Genomic DNA, 18,051 nt, shown 5'->3' with positions numbered 1-18,051 from the left:
GCGACGACGCAGGCGGCGAAGACGTAGGTGGACGCGGAATAGTTGGGCGGCCGCCAGCCCCGCCCAACTATTCCCGCCGTCCACCTACGTCTTCCCGCCTCGTCGTCGCCCAGCTCCTGCTGGATAATCCACAAAGAGAAGATTAGACACATTAGTCCCTGAGAAGTGATTTCTCTTGATTTTTCTCCGTTCCTTAACATGGACAAATCTGTGCTCAATCTTCAAAGGCCCAACTAATTGAAAAGCCCACTTAATCCAGCGCAAACTGGTCCTCCATTTATCCATATTGTCAGAGGATCTTCTCATAGTGTTTTGAAGGAAGGAGCCCATCAAACCGGGAAAAGACCAACGCAGACCGACGAAGGTTTCGTTTTCTCTCGTCTCTTATTTCTCTGTTAATTTCATTTTGTTAGTTACTTGCATGCGTATATCATCTCTAAACTATTATCATATATTCACTGCTTAGATTAGTTTTTGTGAGTTAAGAGTACTGAACATGTGACTGTTGAAAAATTGATATTGATCTTAGAACTTGCGAAAAATAATAATTGATATTGCGATTAAATTGTTTGAGATAGGGATTATTCATAATTATCAATGCAAATCTTGTTAAAATCCATCGGTCACCTTAACTGTTTCAAATTAATTTTCTACCGAATATCATGAATTTTGGCGAAATGATGCGTTGTTCGATTTAGATCACTGATTCCAATGGACCCCCTCCCCCGTTTTACATCACATGATCTCTGGAAACGAGGCTTTAATGGTCCGGTCATTCGTTGGCACCCTTCGTGGGCCCGCCTTCGATTGGTATCGACGGCTCAAGCCAGGGAGTATCAATAGCTGGGATGACATAGAAAGTTTGTTCCTCAGCAACTTCTTTGATGATGACGCCGAAGTGTCAATCGGAACCCTTCTAGATGAGAAGCAAAAAGACGGAGAGTCAGTTGACAACTTTGTCAAACGTTTCCGTAACAAAGCAATGAATTGCAGAGATCCTATCACAGAGGAGTCCATCCTGCAAACATGCCACAATAACCTCTCCATCGATGTCTTGGAAGCTCTGGGGGTCGTGCCATCCACAACTTGGAAGGAGTTAAAATCTCGGGGTGAACAAGCTGAGCACTTTCTTAAAAGAAAGAAAGCTGAGAGAGGCCAACCAATGACATCTGCAATCATTGAGTATGCGACTCTCGATCCGAAGTTTCAAAAGGAATATTCTTTCGAAGATGATGAAGCTCCAGCCATCTTGGAATACCTCCTCGCTAAATCCAACTGAGTACAATGTTAAACCCGGTTTCGCAAAGGAAGCTGGGGGTGGATGATTTATATAACGGGAAGTTCCTGGAGAATCTTATATTCTTAAGGATAACCCGAATATGCGATTGAGGATAACGTACTCCTCGTTACACCCAGTTTTGCAAAGAAAGCTGGGGGTGGATAATTCATGTAACGGGAAGTTCCCGGAAGAATGTTAAATGTAATATTTTTAGGGATAACCCCGATCATTATGAACAAAGTGATAAACACTAAACTCCTACTATGACTTCCGAATACTCTTTTGCTGAGATGAGATTCGATCACCTCTTTAGATCAATCTTCCCTCACAAAATTCCCATTTTGGTCAAACCTTTAAACAGTTAGGACCAAAGCCAAAATCCCCTCTCGATTCGTTCCATGAACGAGAGGTCCACAAATTGAACGATCAAACCTTTAAACAGTTAGGATCGTCTCAAATTCCCATCTTGGTCAAACCTTTAAACAGTTAGGACCAAAGCCAAAATCCCCTCTCGATTCGTTCCATGAACGAGAGGTCCACAAATTGAACGATCAAACCTTTAAACAGTTAGGATCGTCTCAAATTCCCATCTTGGTCAAACCTTTAAACAGTTAGGACCAAAGCCAAAATCCCCTCTCGATTCGTTCCATGAACGAGAGGTCCACAAATTGAACGATCAAACCTTTAAACAGTTAGGATCGTCTCAAATTCCCATCTTGGTCAAACCTTTAAACAGTTAGGACCAAAGCCAAAATCCCCTCTCGATTCGTTCCATGAACGAGAGGTCCACAAATTGAACGATCAAACCTTTAAACAGTTAGGATCGTCTCAAATTCCCATCTTGGTCAAACCTTTAAACAGTTAGGACCAAAGCCAAAATCCCCTCTCGATTCGTTCCATGAACGAGAGGTCCACAAATTGAACGATCAAACCTTTAAACAGTTAGGATCGTCTCAAATTCCCATCTTGGTCAAACCTTTAAACAGTTAGGACCAAAGCCAAAATCCCCTCTCGATTCGTTCCATGAACGAGAGGTCCACAAATTGAACGATCAAACCTTTAAACAGTTAGGATCGTCTCAAATTCCCATCTTGGTCAAACCTTTAAACAGTTAGGACCAAAGCCAAAATCCCCTCTCGATTCGTTCCATGAACGAGAGGTCCACAAATTGAACGATCAAACCTTTAAACAGTTAGGATCGTCTCAAATTCCCATCTTGGTCAAACCTTTAAACAGTTAGGACCAAAGCCAAAATCCCCTCTCGATTCGTTCCATGAACGAGAGGTCCACAAATTGAACGATCAAACCTTTAAACAGTTAGGATCGTCTCAAATTCCCATCTTGGTCAAACCTTTAAACAGTTAGGACCAAAGCCAAAATCCCCTCTCGATTCGTTCCATGAACGAGAGGTCCACAAATTGAACGATCAAACCTTTAAACAGTTAGGATCGTCTCAAATTCCCATCTTGGTCAAACCTTTAAACAGTTAGGACCAAAGCCAAAATCCCCTCTCGATTCGTTCCATGAACGAGAGGTCCACAAATTGAACGATCAAACCTTTAAACAGTTAGGATCGTCTCAAATTCCCATCTTGGTCAAACCTTTAAACAGTTAGGACCAAAGCCAAAATCCCCTCTCGATTCGTTCCATGAACGAGAGGTCCACAAATTGAACGATCAAACCTTTAAACAGTTAGGATCGTCTCAAATTCCCATCTTGGTCAAACCTTTAAACAGTTAGGACCAAAGCCAAAATCCCCTCTCGATTCGTTCCATGAACGAGAGGTCCACAAATTGAACGATCAAACCTTTAAACAGTTAGGATCGTCTCAAATTCCCATCTTGGTCAAACCTTTAAACAGTTAGGACCAAAGCCAAAATCCCCTCTCGATTCGTTCCATGAACGAGAGGTCCACAAATTGAACGATCAAACCTTTAAACAGTTAGGATCGTCTCAAATTCCCATCTTGGTCAAACCTTTAAACAGTTAGGACCAAAGCCAAAATCCCCTCTCGATTCGTTCCATGAACGAGAGGTCCACAAATTGAACGATCAAACCTTTAAACAGTTAGGATCGTCTCAAATTCCCATCTTGGTCAAACCTTTAAACAGTTAGGACCAAAGCCAAAATCCCCTCTCGATTCGTTCCATGAACGAGAGGTCCACAAATTGAACGATCAAACCTTTAAACAGTTAGGATCGTCTCAAATTCCCATCTTGGTCAAACCTTTAAACAGTTAGGACCAAAGCCAAAATCCCCTCTCGATTCGTTCCATGAACGAGAGGTCCACAAATTGAACGATCAAACCTTTAAACAGTTAGGATCGTCTCAAATTCCCATCTTGGTCAAACCTTTAAACAGTTAGGACCAAAGCCAAAATCCCCTCTCGATTCGTTCCATGAACGAGAGGTCCACAAATTGAACGATCAAACCTTTAAACAGTTAGGATCGTCTCAAATTCCCATCTTGGTCAAACCTTTAAACAGTTAGGACCAAAGCCAAAATCCCCTCTCGATTCGTTCCATGAACGAGAGGTCCACAAATTGAACGATCAAACCTTTAAACAGTTAGGATCGTCTCAAATTCCCATCTTGGTCAAACCTTTAAACAGTTAGGACCAAAGCCAAAATCCCCTCTCGATTCGTTCCATGAACGAGAGGTCCACAAATTGAACGATCAAACCTTTAAACAGTTAGGATCGTCTCAAATTCCCATCTTGGTCAAACCTTTAAACAGTTAGGACCAAAGCCAAAATCCCCTCTCGATTCGTTCCATGAACGAGAGGTCCACAAATTGAACGATCAAACCTTTAAACAGTTAGGATCGTCTCAAATTCCCATCTTGGTCAAACCTTTAAACAGTTAGGACCAAAGCCAAAATCCCCTCTCGATTCGTTCCATGAACGAGAGGTCCACAAATTGAACGATCAAACCTTTAAACAGTTAGGATCGTCTCAAATTCCCATCTTGGTCAAACCTTTAAACAGTTAGGACCAAAGCCAAAATCCCCTCTCGATTCGTTCCATGAACGAGAGGTCCACAAATTGAACGATCAAACCTTTAAACAGTTAGGATCGTCTCAAATTCCCATCTTGGTCAAACCTTTAAACAGTTAGGACCAAAGCCAAAATCCCCTCTCGATTCGTTCCATGAACGAGAGGTCCACAAATTGAACGATCAAACCTTTAAACAGTTAGGATCGTCTCAAATTCCCATCTTGGTCAAACCTTTAAACAGTTAGGACCAAAGCCAAAATCCCCTCTCGATTCGTTCCATGAACGAGAGGTCCACAAATTGAACGATCAAACCTTTAAACAGTTAGGATCGTCTCAAATTCCCATCTTGGTCAAACCTTTAAACAGTTAGGACCAAAGCCAAAATCCCCTCTCGATTCGTTCCATGAACGAGAGGTCCACAAATTGAACGATCAAACCTTTAAACAGTTAGGATCGTCTCAAATTCCCATCTTGGTCAAACCTTTAAACAGTTAGGACCAAAGCCAAAATCCCCTCTCGATTCGTTCCATGAACGAGAGGTCCACAAATTGAACGATCAAACCTTTAAACAGTTAGGATCGTCTCAAATTCCCATCTTGGTCAAACCTTTAAACAGTTAGGACCAAAGCCAAAATCCCCTCTCGATTCGTTCCATGAACGAGAGGTCCACAAATTGAACGATCAAACCTTTAAACAGTTAGGATCGTCTCAAATTCCCATCTTGGTCAAACCTTTAAACAGTTAGGACCAAAGCCAAAATCCCCTCTCGATTCGTTCCATGAACGAGAGGTCCACAAATTGAACGATCAAACCTTTAAACAGTTAGGATCGTCTCAAATTCCCATCTTGGTCAAACCTTTAAACAGTTAGGACCAAAGCCAAAATCCCCTCTCGATTCGTTCCATGAACGAGAGGTCCACAAATTGAACGATCAAACCTTTAAACAGTTAGGATCGTCTCAAATTCCCATCTTGGTCAAACCTTTAAACAGTTAGGACCAAAGCCAAAATCCCCTCTCGATTCGTTCCATGAACGAGAGGTCCACAAATTGAACGATCAAACCTTTAAACAGTTAGGATCGTCTCAAATTCCCATCTTGGTCAAACCTTTAAACAGTTAGGACCAAAGCCAAAATCCCCTCTCGATTCGTTCCATGAACGAGAGGTCCACAAATTGAACGATCAAACCTTTAAACAGTTAGGATCGTCTCAAATTCCCATCTTGGTCAAACCTTTAAACAGTTAGGACCAAAGCCAAAATCCCCTCTCGATTCGTTCCATGAACGAGAGGTCCACAAATTGAACGATCAAACCTTTAAACAGTTAGGATCGTCTCAAATTCCCATCTTGGTCAAACCTTTAAACAGTTAGGACCAAAGCCAAAATCCCCTCTCGATTCGTTCCATGAACGAGAGGTCCACAAATTGAACGATCAAACCTTTAAACAGTTAGGATCGTCTCAAATTCCCATCTTGGTCAAACCTTTAAACAGTTAGGACCAAAGCCAAAATCCCCTCTCGATTCGTTCCATGAACGAGAGGTCCACAAATTGAACGATCAAACCTTTAAACAGTTAGGATCGTCTCAAATTCCCATCTTGGTCAAACCTTTAAACAGTTAGGACCAAAGCCAAAATCCCCTCTCGATTCGTTCCATGAACGAGAGGTCCACAAATTGAACGATCAAACCTTTAAACAGTTAGGATCGTCTCAAATTCCCATCTTGGTCAAACCTTTAAACAGTTAGGACCAAAGCCAAAATCCCCTCTCGATTCGTTCCATGAACGAGAGGTCCACAAATTGAACGATCAAACCTTTAAACAGTTAGGATCGTCTCAAATTCCCATCTTGGTCAAACCTTTAAACAGTTAGGACCAAAGCCAAAATCCCCTCTCGATTCGTTCCATGAACGAGAGGTCCACAAATTGAACGATCAAACCTTTAAACAGTTAGGATCGTCTCAAATTCCCATCTTGGTCAAACCTTTAAACAGTTAGGACCATGTCTCGCGGGCCGAGACAGCAAACACTGTCTCGCCCGTCGAGACAGCAAAAGCTGTCTCGCGAACCTGTTTTCTGCCAACTGTTCTTGGAGGTTATAAATACCCTCCTAAGGCCATTTTTCCAGAGGCTGATCATTGTGAGTACTTCAGAGCAATCCAGAGCAATCCAGAGCAGAGAGAGAGCAGAGGTGCTGATCTTACGGCCAATCCTTGATAATCAGGCTTTGACTTGATTTCAAGAAGAACGACTATCTTACATCGATAAGATATCGTTTCAATTTCTCACTTCGATAAACGAAGTCAGAATCATAAACCCCTCACGGTTCAATCAGAATCTGTGATTTGGTGGTCCACGAGTCAAAGCGCTCCCGGCACAGGCAAAGATCCCACGAAAGCAGTGATCCAAACAACGATCCTGCGTTTATTTTCTCAAGAGTTGTAATTTTCTTTTTGTTGTGTAAAAGAGTCTTATAAAAAGGCTGTTTTCTTTGAATTTATTGTAATCGACCGAAGATATAATGAATTCCACAACGAAACCAACTTTTGACGCAAACAAGCTGGCGACCACAGTGGGAGCCAACGGTCTCGCTGCCGAGACCGTCGTGTCGCAGCCGATCAAGATTCCAGTTGAATCCATGGTCGAATACGAATTCGACCAAACCAAGTTTGAGGAATATTTCTCATCATCCTCTTCAAGATCTTCAGTATCTCGCAAGTACAAGAGGATCTCACAATTGAGGAAGACTTACATGCCAAAGAAGGCACAAAATGAAGATTCTCGCTTGATTGTTGCTGAGAATTTCACTCGCAATACCTCTGCTCACAATGGCTCTTATCTAGTTAAAGAGTCATCGAATCAAAGCCCGCCGGCATTGACGAAAAGAGCTCGTCAGAGACAACGCCAACGCTGTGCTCGCCAAATGGCTAAAGCCTTGGAACAAACCGACGGGGTTCGTTACCACGCGGACCTAGAGTCGAGGAGACATCGAGTGGTTCAGTTGTCTCAACAACCAATCACTCGTATCTCTGCTAAAACAACGACGGATGAATGGACTATTGTCAAAAAGACTCGTTCGACCCTCAAAGAACGTATACAAAAACGTCGTGCAAAAGCTGCTAATGCCCATGCTCTCTCACAACAAAGACGAGAAAAGAGAAAGGAAATGGTGACCAAAGAATCACCAAAACTTCGTCAAGTTTGGATTCCAAAGTCTGGACTTATGCAAAATCAGCATTCGGAGCCCGTTAAGACTCCATACCCACAAGGGGGTGGTTCTAAACGTGCGACTCCCGACATAACCTTGGATCGCTTAAAGACAAAAATAAATTGTCCTGAGAATGCCAACAAGGTTTTATACCCCCAGAAGAAGACGCATTCACCAAATGATATCGTCATACCTGGGAGATCATACCAACAGACGATACGATTTTTTGGCAATCATACCGATGAATCGTATTATCAAGTTGAAGTTGTGAATAATTTTCGAAAGAGAGTTATTCGAGAGATAAACTCTCGTTGTTCCTGTGCGCGACTCGTTAAAACAGCATTATCAGAATGTGACTGTTTCAAACGAGAAGTCATCCCACGAAAAGTCTCTGTATTATCGAAACCTAAGCCGAGACATTTCCGCAAAAGAAGAGCAGCTGTCCAAAATGATGAATTCCCTGAAGTCACCATCAACGTGGCTGATAGAAGAAAGTCTAAACAGCATTCAAGTGACTCAAATCCCGACTTTTCCCCGAAAGGAAAAGTCAATCCAAGAATTGCTCAAAGGATGTCTCGACTCCAATTAGGAGCTATCAGACGCAGAGACTACAAGAGAATGCAAGAAGGAATGTCCTCGGAGGATGAATTCTCGGACACTTATTCTGCAATCGCTTCTGATGATACAATGTCTAGCACAGGACAAATCAGAGAAGTATTCACAATCACTGCTGATCAGTTCACTCAAATACTTCAGGAAGCTCTAGCCAAACAACGTGAAGAAATTAGAGCTGAAGTGAAGACAGAAATGAAGTTGGCTATCCAACAAATGAGAGAACTGTTAACTCAACAGCCTCAACCTCCTGAGTCCAATCAGCGATTTGAATCCAGCCACCACACTCGGAATGTTGTAGATGACAGTGATCCAGAGGTGGATGAAGTCATTATGGCTGATACACCTCCCAATGGCAATAACGCTGGGGGTGGTTTAACGGATCCTCCCAATAACGATATTGGGGGTGGTTCAATAGCACCTCTCACTGGGGGTGGTCCAATTATCTTTACTCGACATCATTCAGAAAGAAATGAAGACGATGACGGGAAAATGCAAAAACTTGAAGACAAAATCAATGCTTTGATGACGGCTCAAGAAGTTAAGAAGACGGGTATTCCATGTCCTTATCCGAGGGAATGGGATTCAATACCATACCCGACCAAATTCAATCTGATTAACTTCACACCGTTTGAGGGGAAGAGTTCGCCGATTCAGCACTTGATTTATTTCAAGCCTCATTTGGGCATGATACTGAGGACAAGAATGACAGCTTCCCAAATTTGTTATTTGACTTTTTTTTTAATTTTCAGTTTTAGTAGTTTGCCGCCAGCCCCGCCCAACTATTCCCGCCGTCCACCTACGTCTTCCCGCCTCGTCGTCGCCCAGCTCCTGCTGGATAATCCACAAAGAGAAGATTAGACACATTAGTCCCTGAGAAGTGATTTCTCTTGATTTTTCTCCGTTCCTTAACATGGACAAATCTGTGCTCAATCTTCAAAGGCCCAACTAATTGAAAAGCCCACTTAATCCAGCGCAAACTGGTCCTCCATTTATCCATATTGTCAGAGGATCTTCTCATAGTGTTTTGAAGGAAGGAGCCCATCAAACCGGGAAAAGACCAACGCAGACCGACGAAGGTTTCGTTTTCTCTCGTCTCTTATTTCTCTGTTAATTTCATTTTGTTAGTTACTTGCATGCGTATATCATCTCTAAACTATTATCATATATTCACTGCTTAGATTAGTTTTTGTGAGTTAAGAGTACTGAACATGTGACTGTTGAAAAATTGATATTGATCTTAGAACTTGCGAAAAATAATAATTGATATTGCGATTAAATTGTTTGAGATAGGGATTATTCATAATTATCAATGCAAATCTTGTTAAAATCCATCGGTCACCTTAACTGTTTCAAATTAATTTTCTACCGAATATCATGAATTTTGGCGAAATGATGCGTTGTTCGATTTAGATCACTGATTCCAATGGACCCCCTCCCCCGTTTTACATCACATGATCTCTGGAAACGAGGCTTTAATGGTCCGGTCATTCGTTGGCACCCTTCGTGGGCCCGCCTTCGATTGGTATCGACGGCTAAAGCCAGGGAGTATCAATAGCTGGGATGACATAGAAAGTTTGTTCCTCAGCAACTTCTTCGATGATGACACCGAAGTGTCAATCGGAACCCTTCTAGATGAGAAGCAAAAAGACGGAGAGTCAGTTGACGACTTTGTCAAACGTTTCCGTAACAAAGCAATGAATTGCAGAGATCCTATCACGAAGGAGTTCATCCTGCAAACATGCCACAATAACCTCTCCATCGATGTCCTGGAAGCTCTGGGGGTCGTGCCATCCACAACTTGGAAGGAGTTAAAATCTCGGGGTGAACAAGCTGAGCACTTTCTTAAAAGAAAGAAAGCTGAGAGAGGCCAACCAATGACATCTGCAATCGTTGAGAATGCGACTCTCGATCCGAGGTTTCAAAAGGAATATTCTTTCGAAGATGATGAAGCTCCAGCCATCTTGGAATACCTCCTCGCTAATGACAAAATCGAGCTACCACCTATTAAAGATCAGGATGGAGCTAAGAGGATTACGGATCCAAACTACTGTGCGTACCACAGAAGGGTTTTTCATCCCACTGAGATTTGCTTCGGACTCAAAAATAAAATCCAAGCATTAATTGACTCCGGCGTCATAACGGCGAAAGAGGTCGAGTAAAGACAACCATCAAACTCCATTGGGTACACGAGTATAAACTGTTTCCCCTCACTCCGAAAAGTATACGAGTATAAACTGCTCCTCGATACTCCAAAAGGTATATGAGTCTAAACTATTTCCTTTCCTTAACGGGAAGTTCCTGGAGAATCCTATATTCTTAAGGATAACCCGAACATATGACTGAGGTTAACGTACTCCTCGTTATACCCAGTTTTACAAAGAAAGCTGGGGGTCGATAATTCATGTAATGGGAAGTTCCTGGAAGAATGTTAAATATAATATTCTTAGGGATAACCCGATTATTATGGACAGAATGATAAATACTAAGCTCCTATTATGATTTTCGAACACTCTTTTGCTGAGATGAGATTCGATCACTTCGTTAGATCAATCTTCCCTCACAAAACCCATTTGGTCAAACCTTTAAACAGTTAGGACCGAAGCCAAAATCCCCTCTCGATTCGTTCCATGAACGAGAGGTCCACAAATTGAACGATCAAACCTTTAAACAGTTAGGATCGTCTCAAATTCCCATCTTGGTCAAACCTTCAAACAGTTAGGACCAAAGCCAAAATCCCCTCTCGATTCGTTCCATGAACGAGAGGTCCACAAATTGAACGATCAAACCTTTAAACAGTTAGGATCGTCTCAAATTCCCATCTTGGTCAAACCTTTAAACAGTTAGGACCAAAGCCAAAATCCCCTCTCGATTCGTTCCATGAACGAGAGGTCCACAAATTGAACGATCAAACCTTTAAACAGTTAGGATCGTTTCATGTAACGGGAAGTTCTCGGAAGAATGCTATATGTAATTTTCTTAGGGATAACCCGATCATTACAAACAAAGTGATAAACACTATATCCCCATGGTGATTTCTGAATACTCTTTTGCTGAGATGAGATTCGATCACCTCTTTAGATCAATCTTCCCTCACAAAATTCCCATTTTGGTCAAACCTTTAAACAGTTAGGACCAAAGCTAAAATCCCCTCTCGATTCATCCCATGAACGAGAGGTCCACAAATTGAACGATCAAACATTTAAACAGTTAGGATCGTATCAAACTCACATCTGGTCAAACCTTTAAACAGTTAAGACCAAAGCCAAAATCCCCTCTCGATTCGTTCTATGAACGAGAGGTCCACAAATGGGATGATCAAACCTTTAAACAGTTAGGATCATCTCAGAACTCCCACTTGGTCAAACCTTACTACAGTTAGGACCAAAACCAAAATCCCCTTTCGATTCCTTCCATGAATGAGAGGTCCAGCTTCGATTTGTGCAATCAAAACTATAAAAGTTAAGATTGCTTCCAATTTCAATTGATCAAACCTTATTCAGATTCTATGAATAGAAATCCCAATTTAAATTTCCTTTGTACCAGGAGATAGAATATAAAATTCTTCCTCTCCATCATCGGGTTTATCTCTACCAACAAACAAGAGACCAGGTGATAGAATATAAAATTCTTCCTCTCCATCATCGGGTTTATCTCTACCAACAAACAAGAGACCAGGAGATAGAATATAAAATTCTTCCTCTTCGATTCTGGGTTCATCTCTACCAACAAAAAAAAAGAGAGACCTGAATACTCCAATAGGTACACGAGTCTAAACTGTCTTCCTACCCTCAACAGGAAGTTTCTGGAAATAGGTACACGAGTCTAAACTGTCTTCCTACCCTCAACAGGAAGTTTCTGGAGAATATTACTCAGAATATTCTTAAGAATAACCTGAATACTCCAATAGATACACGAGTTTAAACTGTTTTCCTACCCTCAACAGGAAGTTTCTGGAGAATATTACTCAGAATATTCTTAAGAATAACCTGAATACTCCAAATAGATACACGAGTCTAAACTGTTTTCCTACCCTTAACAGGAAGTTCCTGGAGAATATTACTCAGAATATTCTTAAGAATAACCTGAATACTCCAAATAGGTATAAGAGTCTAAACTGTTTCCCTATCCTCAACAGGAAGTTTCTGGAGAATATCAGTTAAAATATTCTTGAGAATAACCTGACTACCCCTAAACGGGTATATGCAGTGTCAACTTGACGACAAGAGCTGATTTCACAAGTACAAGTTCCAGCTTTAATTCAAGATCTCTACAATGGACAAGCGATAAACGCGATGCCGGAAGAATCTTAACTATTCTACAAAGCACTGAATAGATTGAGAGACAAAGAGATCAAAAGTTGAAGCCACCTACGGGTTCCTCTACACGATCTACTCAACCAAGCATTGAAAGGATCGTAAGTAAGATCTATCTTATCCAAAGCATCCCAGAACTCCTCTATAAAAGATTGAGTCTGGAATACTTTGGAGGGGGTATCTGTAGGCGTCAAAAAATGCTGAAAGATATCCAAATACAGCTCAAGAGGAAATCATCCAAAAAGGCAGAAAAAACACAAGTCTTGACTGTCTCGCCGTGCGAGACAGACTTGACTGTCTCGCCGTGCGAGACAGACTTGACTGTCTCGCCGCGCGAGACAGTCTTTACTGTCTCGCCGTGCGAGACAGTCTTTACTGTCTCGCGGGCGAGACAGACTTTTACTGTCTCGCCCACGCGAGACAGTCTTTGCTGTCTCGCCGTGCGAGACAGAATTTACTGTGTCTCGCGGGCCGAGACAGTAAACACTGTCTCGCCCGTCGAGACAGCAAAAGCTGTCTCGCGAACCTGTTTTCTGCCAACTGTTCTTGGAGGTTATAAATACCCTCCTAAGGCCATTTTTCCAAGGGGCTGATGATTGTGAGAACTTCAGAGCAATCCAGAGCAATCCAGAGCAGAGAGAGAGCAGAGGTGCTGATCTTACGGCCAATCCTTGAAATTGAGCTTTGACTTGATTTCAAGAAGAACGACTATCTTACCTCGATAAGATATCGTTTCAATTTCTCACTTCGATAAACGAAGTCAGAATCATAAACCCCTCACGGTTCAATCAGAATCTGTGACTTGGTGATCCACGAGTCAAAGCGCTCCCGGCACAGGCAAAGATCCCACAAAAGCAGTGATCCAAACAACGATCCTGCGTTTATTTTCTCAAGAGTTGTAATTTTCTTTTTGTTGTGTAAAAGAGTCTTATAAAAAGGCTGTTTTCTTTGAATTTATTGTAATCGACCGAAGATATAATGAATTCGACAACAAATTCGACTTTTGGCGAAAACATTGGCCAACTGATGACGCCTTTCGACTCAGCCGGGTGAGAAGAGACGACTCGGTCTGACGAGAAGGGATGACTCCTTGCGATAAGGGCGAGAAGTACCGCCTTTTTATTCAGCCTCGAAAGTTCTCGATCCGGACTAGAGAGAAGGGACACCGTTGGCGACTGGGGAGAAGGGACACCGCTGGCGAGAAGGGGTGACTCGGCCTGACGAGAAGTGTTTTGGGAGTGTTTGGTGGAAAATTTGTAGTAAAAGAAATGAAAGAATATTTGATTTGTATTCTCTCGATCTCGATTACAATTGAATTTCCTGATTACAAAAGAGAGGAGAATGATCTGGATTCCCCCCTTTGTTTAATTCTGGGTTCTTCACGGTAGCGATGGAGTGTCTCCCTCGAATACTCGTGTCGAGTTTGCTCTCCGTTGACGGTCCGAACGTCTTGATTCACTGGAACGATATCTTCTCCTCACGGTTTGACGCTGTGGAGAACTTGCGTGGCAAGTTTGAAACTCTTGATGAGTTGATAACTCTGAACGAGTTTGAAACTCTATGAAAGAGTTTATTTGAACCGAAAGTTCGGTTAATAAGCCAATGATGAAAGCTTCTTGATCTCAGTTGCTGAAGAATGCTTCCAGATCGGATGATTGAAGAAGCTCTTGTTGCCGATCTCTAGATCCGAGAATGTTCCAAAGATCCCCTCTTTGCTACCAAGCTTCAGGGTCAATCCGAACCAAGAAGTTCCACCCTCAACTCAATTGAGTTTACCCATATTTATAGGAAATTAAAGGGTGTAACCGTCCCGTTAATTCTCTCCATAATGGGGTTGAGAAGGGTGTAACTATCCCCTTAATCCGCTCCAAAGTGGGGGCGAAAATCCCTCAGATCATGGGGAGAAAACGGTTTCTGAAACCGTTCAACTCGTGTTTGAACGAGTCAAACGCAGGTCTTGCATTCTGGAATGAAATCTGCGTTTGAACGCAGTGTTTGCAAGTTGCGTTGGGCAACAGATGAAACCTGCGTTGGCAGCTGTTAGAAGCTGCGTTGGCAGCAGTTAGATGCTGCGTTTGACAGCGGTTGAAGCTGCGTTTTGCAGCATTTAGGAGCTACGTTTGGCAGCGAATGGAAGCTGCGTTTGCAGCATTTAAGAGCTGCGTTTGCATAGCTTTGACTCTGGAATGAGACCACTTGTGCTTCACCTCTGGGATGCAGGGATGAGTCCTGCGTCTTCGATTGAAGAGATCGTTGGCTTGTAATCTCTTCTGTCAGAGCGTCGCGACGATCATTGTTTAGTAATCTTCACTTTAGTTCTTTGAAATGTGAGTCGTCAGATTGCAACTCTCATTATTGGTTGTGAAGACCATTGATCAGAGCTTTCATCGGTTGTCGTGAATATCGTTGATTTGTAACATTCATCGATCTACGTGAAAGTCTTCAAATTGTAGCCTTCTGGAAGTCATCAAATTGTAACCTCCATTGTTGATGTTTGATAGGGATAAGCTATCTATTGTGATTTTTAGACAGCCTACAGGGAGTCGACTTGCTTTTGATTTGGTTGACTCGAGTTGATATGGGCTGTTTAGCGAGGTTCGTTTCAATCATCAGGCGACCTTCACTACAAACTTGTTCTGGGCTTGACTTTGGGCCCATTTGAAGTGTTTAGACCATGGGCGTTCACTTCTTGAATCAAAGCTAATCATTGGCCTAAGTGAAAACATTTTGATCGTCTACACCGATATTTGACTAAACCAAATTCATTCAATTAGTTCCATTTTAGTGCCTAAACTGCCCAAGTATTTAAAGGGTTGGAACCAAATGTCTAAGTAGTGTATCCAAAAGAATATGTTTTTAGAGAGTTTAAATTTAAGGTAATAAGTAATTGATCCGAGGGATTGATTCAAAACCCTGCAGGCAAAGGGGCAGAGGAACATCGAAGAGGCAATACGGCTAAAAGCAGGGCATCAAATGAGCAAGTGGAAAGAATCCAAGAACTTAGGTCTAACTTCAGTCAAGGACAAGAAGGTTTAGATGAATGCAGATGAAGAGATCGATGAACTTTTAAATTAGGAGAAGGAAATATTTGAGGGTCATACGTGAATGAGTGACGACAACTAGGGATAGACCAAAACATTATGGCGGTAGAAATAGAATTGGAGGTTTCTAACTTAACAATGGAAAATGACTTAAAATCCGAATGGAGAAAGAGGATCACGAATCAATCCCAAGAAGATCTCAATAAAGGTTTGGTGGTGGTTGTTATTTCCCCAAAGTTGATAAAATTTTAGGTAGGAATGGCACTGATGCGATTATAAAATAAGACAATATAAATGCAATCTGAATTTTCCACTTTGGGATCTTCAGAATTATACAACAAATATTAGTGTAGGACATGACTCCTAACATAAATATACACTCTTACTGAATTAAGATGTGGATCCTTGAGAATCCAATAGTTGGTAATCCAAAAAAGTACACACGTGCACGCTCACACGGCATATGCGCGCACATGCACAACAGGGGCAAGCACGCCCATGATTTGGTTCATTACAACATATTTAGACAAGACAAATATTGAGGGAAGGAATATCGAGCAAAGAGATGCATGTAAGAAAGAGTCTTCCAAATTTCATTTAATTCATAAGGAAAACACATTTTGGATGAACATACGGGGAATCTCAAATCCAACAATTTATTGGGTTTGAATTTGGGCATTCTCATGTATTTCTTAGTGAGTTTCGATGCTAAGGCGTCCTAGAAATTCACCATGGATCCAAAAGTAATTCTTGTAGGATCTAACCGAGATCTGTTCCATTTTCACATTCAACTTCAAGTCTCATAAGGGCTCATCTAAACAAATAATGTTCTTCATCCACACAATAACATTGCATATTGATGTCAACAAGAAAATCTTCATAAAATCTTGCAGCTGCTAAAGTAAACCAACTACTACCTCATTCTTGTGTTGTATTGGTAAGTCTCTAACTATATGTGAAATTTGTACTCATTGGCCCATGCTTCAGCGCGTCATTGCAATATTAGAAATACATGCCATGTTGTCTCCAATGGCAAATACATGACACATGCTCATACCAAATGATTAAACAAAAACTTATTCAGAAATTATTTACAACGAGAACAAGGAAATGCGTAGGTGACTCAAACACTACCTAGATGGAAATATGAAAAAGGAGCAAGGAAGAAGAATAAAGGTAAGACAAGATAAATTGAGAATAGCAGCTTCATCCTCTGCAGTATCTCGTACTCGCAAATCTATCAAATTTCAACTCATTTAACATCTATATGTTCGAACATAGTGGACTTTGTATAGAACAAATGACTTTAAGTGACAAGTTTAAAATTTTACCCAACAAACTTATTAATTTTAAAAAACAAAAAACAAAAAACAGAGGGGGAAGCCAATATATTCTTCAAAATATGCATATGCACAGACCTATTTGACCCCTAATGCTAAATTGGTAAACACTTCTGACTTAACAAACAAAGTGCGTTACTGCATTGAGCTATAAACTCTAAATCTCAGTCAAATGCTGGAGCACCACTTCATTCACAGGAAGAATTGGCATATTCTCAATCTTTTAAGGACAAAATATTACCAGAAAATAATGTTTGATTTTGTTGACTTATATATAGCAAGGGAAGAGGTAGAGGCAAGCCAATTCTGATTTATGCCTAGGAAACTGAACTAGATCTTACTTTTTGACCTATTCACTCTTTTAAGTAACCATTTAAGCAGAGCAACGTCAGAACACAAATTTTTGGACATTCCAACTCATGAATCGTCATAGTGTTCCTCATGAAGGTAATTATGGATTTCATTGAACATATAGGACAATGAGCAAGACCTTTTTTGTCTAAATAGCAAGGTCCTCACGTAATCATGGAATAGCGTTTAATCAGAATCCTCATCCCAGTATCAGAAATCTATCAATTTATAACACAATTTGCAAATTGCAATAATGCATGTCAGTACACTAGATCACTGGTAAATATTTTACCACCTTCATGAGCAGTTGGGTGTCGGAGTAAGTTGGTTCTTCCTAGTATGGCACAACAAAGTTACCGTCTCTTCCATGTGTTAAATGACAATACCTAGTATCCCAATTCCCTTCCTCTACGACTTGCTTCTATAAAATCACCTCTGTGCCATTTTATTCTCTTGCTTAATCATCTCATTACTCTACACTAGAAATATAAACTAAAGGCTCAGGCACTATAGAAACTTTAAGACACTTACGAATTATCTTCCAAAGAGACAAACAAGACGTTTCGTGGAAGACAAAGAATATAGAGGTTGAGGGAGATCCAAGACCTGATAAGCTGGTCCAAAAGCTATTCCGGTCACTTTAGCTTGATCCGCCCTCGGCCTATTCTTCATCAACTCAGCCTGGTTCACCTCCACAATCTCCGTTGGTATCTCATTCCTTCCTCTCTTCCCCGCAAACCTCTCCATCTCCGGGACCGCCATCGGTGCTGCCATTGCAGTGGAATTCCCATCACTCCAATTACTTGCATAGCCAGCCCCATAATCTCCGCCTTCACTCGCATAACTGGTCTCATAGCTCGTAACCCCAAACTCGTTTGCAGCCAAATTTCCCTCATAACTCGCATAGTGCTC

General features: G+C 41.4%; 1 protein-coding gene across 1 annotated transcript in view; it reads right to left on the bottom strand.

The window, feature by feature from the left end:
• Positions 1–18,051, bottom strand: part of LOC109842628 (proline-rich protein PRCC) — a 25,096-nt gene that overhangs the window by 6,326 nt on the left and 719 nt on the right. Inside the window, exon 3 of the mRNA XM_020411479.1 lies at positions 17,746–18,048. Within this exon, the coding sequence (XP_020267068.1) occupies positions 17,746–18,048 (303 nt within the window). The remainder of the gene's footprint in view (positions 1–17,745; positions 18,049–18,051) is intronic.

The sequence above is a fragment of the Asparagus officinalis genome, chromosome 5 (genome assembly GCF_001876935.1).
Source record: "Asparagus officinalis chromosome 5, Aspof.V1, whole genome shotgun sequence".
Lineage (NCBI taxonomy): Eukaryota > Viridiplantae > Streptophyta > Magnoliopsida > Asparagales > Asparagaceae > Asparagus > Asparagus officinalis.
This window is presented reverse-complemented; position numbering and strand designations above follow the sequence as displayed.